This window comes from Passer montanus, unplaced genomic scaffold, assembly GCF_014805655.1.
Source record: "Passer montanus isolate IOZ18808 unplaced genomic scaffold, ASM1480565v1 scaffold1103, whole genome shotgun sequence".
In the NCBI taxonomy this organism is placed as follows: domain Eukaryota; kingdom Metazoa; phylum Chordata; class Aves; order Passeriformes; family Passeridae; genus Passer; species Passer montanus.
Genome location: NW_024357648.1, coordinates 1 through 7,005, shown reverse-complemented (window position 1 = coordinate 7,005; position 7,005 = coordinate 1). Strand labels below are relative to the sequence as shown.

The 7,005-nt window shown below is 58.6% G+C and overlaps 1 protein-coding gene across 1 annotated transcript; it reads right to left on the bottom strand.

Annotated features, from left to right (window-relative positions):
• Positions 1-577: 577 nt before the first annotated feature.
• Positions 578-6,336, bottom strand: DNAAF3 (dynein axonemal assembly factor 3; the record flags this gene model as incomplete). Its single annotated transcript, XM_039731219.1, has 6 exons — positions 6,048-6,336; positions 2,567-3,235; positions 2,371-2,477; positions 2,174-2,267; positions 1,460-1,644; positions 578-872 (listed from the first exon to the last, which is right to left on the bottom strand). Coding segments are annotated over exons 2-6 (760 nt in total), but the record flags the coding sequence as incomplete, so codon positions are not given.
• Between the last annotated feature and the right edge of the window lie 669 nt (positions 6,337-7,005).

Here is a 7,005-nt window from a genome sequence, read left to right as displayed (position 1 = left end):
GATTTTGGGGGGTAATTCGAGGAGGGGTCTCAAGGCCTGAAAGGCTAATTTGGGGAGGGGTCTCGGGCACAGGAAGGGGAATTTCGGGGGGATTTGGGGGCTGATTTTGGGGGGAATTTGGGGAGGGGTCTCAGGCACTGGAAAGAAAATTTGGGGAGGGGTCTCGGGCACCAGGAGGGGAATTTGGGGGCTGATTTTAGGGGTAATTTGGGGAGGGGTCTCAGCGCGGGGGCGCCCGGCGGAAGCGCGCGTGGGCCGGGGGCTCCCCGGGCCCCCCCCAGGGCTCGAAGCCCCCCGCCCGGGGACGCCGGGGCTGCGGAACCGGGAGAATCCCAAGGGGGGTCCCCGGGTCCCCTCCCGGTGTCCCCCCGGTGTCCCGGGATGTCCCCAGCGCCTCCCGGTGTCCCCGTGTCCCCTCCCGGAACCCTCCGGTATCCCCGTGTCCCCCTCCGGTGTCCCCCCGGTGCCCCGGGATGTCCCCAGTGTCCCCCTGGTGTCCCCCCGGTGTCCCCCGTGTCCCCCCCCGGTGCCCCGGGATGTCCCCAAGGCTTCCCCGGTGTCCCCGTCCGGTATTTACCGGGACATCCCCGCTGTCCCCCCGGTGTCCCCTCCCGGTGTCCCCGGTGTGCCGTTACCCCGCGCGGGTGCAGCTCCATCCGCAGCTCCCAGTCCGCCACCGCCGCCCGCGACTCGTACCGGGCCCCGAGGCGCCGCCGCAGCCGCCGGTCCCAGCCCGGGGGCCCCGGTACCGGCCCCGCCTCGGCCTCCGGTACCGAATCCCGGCCCGGTTCGGCCTCCGGTACCGGCCCCGGGCCCGGCAGCGCCCGCTCCCAGCGCTGCAGAACGGCCTCGAGCGCGTTCCGGTCCCGGCACTGCGGGGGAGACAGCCCGGTACCGGCAGCGCCGGGACCCCGAGACAGCGCCGGGACCCGGTACCGGCAGCGCCGGGACCCCAAAACCTCAGCACCGGACAGAACCAGTGACGGGGCACCCGGTACCGGATAGCCCCGGTGTCCCAGCACCCGGTACCGGCCAGCCCCCAGCGCCGGGACCCCGAGACAGCGCCGGGACCCCGAGACAGCGCCGGGACCCGGTACCGGCAGCGCCGGGACCCCGAGACAGCACCGGGACCCGGTACCGCCAGCACTGGGACCCGGTACCGCCAGCATCGGGACCCCAAAACCTCAGTACCGGACAGAACCAGTGACGGGGCACCCGGTACCGGATAGCCCCGGTGTCCCGGCACCCGGTACCGGCCAGCCCCGGTGTCCCCAGAAGCCGGTACCGGCCAGTCTCGGTGTCCAGCCCCGCTCCCCGGTCCCGGTCCCGCCCAGTCCCACTCCCCGGTCCGGTCCTGTTCCGGTCCCGGCCCGGTCCGGTTCCTCCCAGCCCCTCTGCCCGGTCCGGTCCCGCTCCCCGGTCCCTCCCATTCCCGGTCCCGGTCCCGGCCGGTTCTGACCTTCATGAGGCGCAGGTCGGCGGGCCCGTTCGGGTCCCGGTCCGGGTCCCGGTCCGGTTCCCGGTCCCGGTCCGGTTGGTGCCGCAGCCAGCGGCGCAGGCGCCCCGCCGCCCCCCGCAGCAGCGCCGCCGTGCGCGGCCCCAGCGAGCCCGAGCCCAGCAGCTCCAGCAGCGCGGCCGCGCGGCCTGCGGCACCGGGGACACACCGGGGACACCGGAGAGACACCGGGAGTACCGTGAGTACCGTGAGGGGACAGCAGGGACACCGCGGCGTACCGGGGAAGGACAGAGGGAGGACACCGGGGACACTGGGGGGACACCGGGAGTTAGCGGCAGGGACACCGGGGGTTACCGGCGGGGACCGGGGGACACCGGGGGGGACAGGGGGGACACCGGGAGAACCGGGAGGGCCCGGGGACACCGGGAGGACACCAGGGGTTACCGGGGGACACTGGGGGGACACCGGGAGGGACACCGGGGACACCAGGGGGGGACACCGGCGGTTACCGGGGAACACCGGGGAGACACGGGGGTACCGGAGACACCGGGAGGGGACAGCAGGGACACCGGGAGGTACCGGGAGGGACATCAGGGACACCGGGGGGATTACCGGGGACAGCTGGGACAGCGGGAGGGGACACAAGGGATAGAGGGGACACCGGGGAAGCCTTGGGGACACCCCAGAGGTTACCGGGGGTTACCGGGGGTGCCGTACCTGCGGCTCTGGGCCGCTCCGGTGCCTCCAGCGCCAGCAGCAGGAACAGCAGCTGGCGAGCCACGGGCTCGGGGCTCTGCTCGGCCACGAAGAGCTGCGGGAGAGCGCCGGTAACACCGGGGCCTTCACCCCGGTAACACCGGGGCCTTCGCCCCGTCCCGGTGCCCCTCCCGGTGTCCCCTCGCGGTTGCCGGTACCGTGATGTCGCGGGGGGGCCCCCGGCGGGCCCGGGCCGCCGTCATCAGCAGGTGCCGGCCCTCGGCCGCCCCCACCAGCAGCACCGAGGCCTCCGCTCCCGGCGGCACTGCGGGCACCGTGAGGGGGCCGCGGTCACCGGGAGCACCGGGAGCGGTTCCGGTAACAGCGGGAGGGCGCGGGGGGCGCGGGGCTCACGGTGCAGGCGGAGATCGATGGCCGGGGACAGCCCCCACCAGCACACGGTGCCCACGGCCTCCTCCAGCGCCGCCGCCATGGCCGAGCCCTCACGGATCCCTCACGGAGCCCTCACGGAGCCCCGGCAACGCCGCTGACCAATCAGCAGCGAGAACGGCGGCGGGAAACGGCGGCGGGCCAATGAGAAGTGAGAGAGGTGGGGAAGCCACGCCCACCCGGACGCGGTTGCCAGGGAGATACCGACAAAAACCACGCGCACATCTCATTAGCATAACCACATCCACAAATAAGCATAGCCACACCCACAATTTGTATTAGAATAACCACGCCTCCTCATTAGCATAGCCCCGCCCCGCGCTGTCCGCGCTCCCGGTGCTGAATTTGCGGAAATTTCGATTTTTTCCCCCATTTTTTCCTTAATGACGGCGCCGATTGCGGCCCCAGCCCCTTTTTAGCCCCAAAACTCAGCCAGGGTCGGGCCCGGAGCGTTTATTCCCCCCCGGCTCGGGGGGCTCGCAGTGCCTGGGGGTTTTTGGGATTTTTTGGGGTGCCAGGAGGGGATTTTTGGGGGAATTTTGGGGGGTTTTGGGGTCATCGGTCCATGGTGGATTCTTCGGGGGGGGTCTCGAAGCAGAGCTGCAGCAGCCGCTCGCAGAATTCCAGCTCCTCCTGTGGGGAGGGGTCAGCGTTAAAATCCCGGGAATTTACCCCAAAATCTCCAGTTTTTACCCCAAAACCTCCAGGGTTTTTACCCCAAAATCTCCAGGGTTTCTACCCTGAAATCCCCCAGATTCTCCCCAAAATCCCAGGGACATCCCCCCCCCAAAATCCTGAGGATTTGCCCCAAAATTCCCACAAATTTCCCCTCCAAATCCTGTGAACTTCCACCCCCAAAATCCTCGGGATTTGCCCCAAAATCTTGGGCTTTCCCACCCCCAAAATATTTGGGATTTGCCCTAAAATTCCAGGAATTTCCCCCGCCCAAATCCCATGAATTTCTACCCCCCAAAATCTCCTGAATTTACTCCCCAAAACCTCAAGGATTTGCCCCAAAACTCCAGGAATTTCCCCCCCCAAGATCCTGAGGATTTACCCCAAAATTCCAGGAATTTTCATTCCTAATACCCCAAGGATTCACCCCCAAAACCTCGAAGGTTTTTACCCCAAAATCTCCAGGGTTTCTACCCTGAAATCCCCCAGATTCTCCCCAAAATCCCAGGGACATCCCCCCCCCAAAATCCTGAGGATTTGCCCCAAAATTCCCACAAATTTCCCCTCCAAATCCTGTGAACTTCCACCCCCAAAATCCTCGGGATTTGCCCCAAAATCTTGGGCTTTCCCACCCCTAAAATATTTGGGATTTGCCCTAAAATTCCAGGAATTTCCCCCGCCCAAATCCCATGAATTTCTACCCCCCAAAATCTCCTGAATTTACTCTCCAAAACCTCAAGGATTTGCCCCAAAATTCCAGGAATTTTCACCCCCAAAACCCCAAGGATTTGCCCCAAAATTCCAGGAATTTTCCCCCCCAAAATCCTGAGGAATATACCCCAAAATTCCAGGAATTTTCACTCCCAAAATCCCAAGAATTTACTCCAAAATTCCAGGAATTTTGCCCCCCAAAATCCTGAGGATTTACCCCAAAATTCCAGGAATTTTCATTCCTAATACCCCAAGGATTTACTCCAAAATTCCAGAAATTTTCACTCCCAAAATCCCAAGGATTCACCCCAAAATTCCAGGAACTTTCCCCCCCAAAATCCTGAGGATTTGCCCCAAAATTCCCACAAATTCCCCCTCCAAATCCTGTGAACTTCCACCCCCAAAATCCTCGGGATTTGCCCCAAAATCTTGGGCTTTCCCACCCCCAAAATATTTGGGATTTGCCCTAAAATTCCAGGAATTTCCCCCGCCCAAATCCCATGAATTTCTACCCCCCAAAATCTCCTGAATTTACTCCCCAAAACCTCAAGGATTTGCCCCAAAACTCCAGGAATTTCCCCCCCCAAGATCCTGAGGATTTACCCCAAAATTCCAGGAATTTTCATTCCTAATACCCCAAGGATTCACCCCAAAATTCCAGAAATTTTCACCCCCAAAATCCTGAGGATTTACCCCAAAATTCCAGGAATTTTCACTCCCAAAATCCCAAGAATTTACTCCAAAATTCCAGGAATTTTGCCCCCCAAAATCCTGAGGATTTACCCCAAAATTCCAGGAATTTTCATCCCTAATACCCCAAGGATTTACTCCAAAATTCCAGAAATTTTCACTCCCAAAATCCCAAGGATTTACCCCAAAATTCCAGGAATTTTCACCCCCAAAATCCCAAGGATTTACCCCAAAATCTCCTGAATTTCCCCCCCAAAACCTCAAGGATTTGCCCCAAAACTCCAGGAATTTTCACCCCCCAAAATCCTGAGAATTTACCCCAAAATTCCAGGAATTTTCATCCCTAATACCCCAAGGATTTACTCCAAAATTCCAGAATCCCCCCAAAAAACTGTCCCAAAATCACCCAAAACCCACCCAAAAGTCCAAAAATCACCTCAAAATCGCTCAAAAATCACTCAAAAATCACCCAAAAATTACCCAAAAATCCTCCCAAAATCTGCCCCAAAAACACCAAAAAAATCACCCAAAAAACTGCCCTGAAATCACCCAAAAAAATCAGCCAAAAATCACCCAAAACAGCCCCAAAATCACCCAAAAATCCCCCACAAATTGCCCAAAAAAACCACCTCAAAAACTACCCAAAAATCCCCAAAAAATCCTCCCAAAATCCCCCCAAAAAACTGCCCCAAAATCCCCCAAAAAACTGCTCCAAAACCACCAAAAAATCGCCCAAAAATCCCCCAAAATCCCCTCCCCAGCGGGGTCCCGGCACGGGTGGAGCCCCTCGGGGCTGCCCGACGCCAGGCTGGGGACAGAAACCGGGATTTTGGGAAAATTCAACATGGAGAGCAAAAACTCACCCAAAAATCAGCCAAAACAGCCCAAAAATCACACCAAAAAATGCCCCAAAATCGCCCAAAAATCTCCCCAAAATCTGCCCCCAAACCCCCCAAAAATCTGCCACAAAGTTGCCCAAAATTCCCCAAAAATCACCCAAAAACTATCCAAAAATCTCCCAAAAAATCCCCCCCAAAACAGCCCAAAACTACCCCAAAATCCCCCAAAACCTCCCCAGACCATCCCAAGATCCCCAAATTTTAGGATTTCCCCCTGGATTTGGGGACTTCTAAATGGAATTTTTTGCATTTTCCCCAGGATTTTGCGAATTTGGGGAGGGGTCTCTGACCTGCAGAGGGTCCCCACCCCCTCCCTTTTCTCCATTTCCCCAAATTTTGCTGTATTTTCTCCCAAATTTCGCTGTTTTTTCTCCAAATTTCGGAATTTTTTCCCCGAGATTTCATGGGTTTTGGGTTAATTTTGGGTTCATTTTTGGGGTTTTTGGTTAATTCGGGGAGGGGTCTCCGACCTGCAGAGGGTCCCCAGGCCGTGCTCGTGGGCCCCGTCGTGCTCGGAGCGCAGCAGCGCCGCCGCCCGCGCCACCAGGCCCTGCTGCACGAGTGGCTCTGCGGGGAGATTGGGGTGAAATCCGGGGATTTTGGGTAAATTCCAGAGATTTGGGGTGAAATCCGGGGATTTTGGGTCATTTCTGGGGAATTTGGGGTGAAATGTGGGGATTTTGGGTCATTCTGGGAACGCCACCAGGCCCTGCTGCACCAGCGGCTCTGCAGGGGGAAATTTGGGGTGAAAATCCCCGATTTTGGGTAAATTCTGGGGGTTTGGGGTGAAATCCAGGGAGTTTGGGGTCAGTTCTGGGGATTTTGGGTCATTTCTGGGGGATTTAGGGCTCAATTCTGGGTGGATTTTAGTGGGAATTTCGGGGTTTTTTGGGTTTTTTTGGGGTTTTTTTGGGTCTCGCTGCCAGGCGGTGCCAAGGGGGCTTGGGGCTGGTTTTGGGGTGAATTTCGGGGATTTTGGGTCATGTATTGGGATTTTGGGTCATTTCTGGGGGATTTAGGGCTCAATTCTGGGTGGATTTTAGTGGGAATTTCGGGGTTTTTGGGGTTTTTTTGGGTCTCGCTGCCAGGCGGTGCCAAGGGGGCTTGGGGCTGGTTTTGGGGTGAATTTCGGGGATTTTGGGTCATGTATTGGGATTTTGGGTCATTTCTGGGGATTTTGGGTCATGTATTGGGATTTTGGGTCATTTCTGGGGGATTTAGGGCTCAATTCTGGGGGATTTTAGTGGGAATTTCGGGGGTTTTTGGGGTTTTTTTGGGTCTCACTGCCAGGCAGTGCCAAGGGGGCTCGGGGCTGGTTTTGGGGTGAATTTCAGGGATTTTGGGTCATTTCTGGGGGATTTTGGGTCATTTCTGGGGGATTTTGGGCTCAATTTTGGGCGGATTTTAGTGGGAATTTCGGGGTTTTTT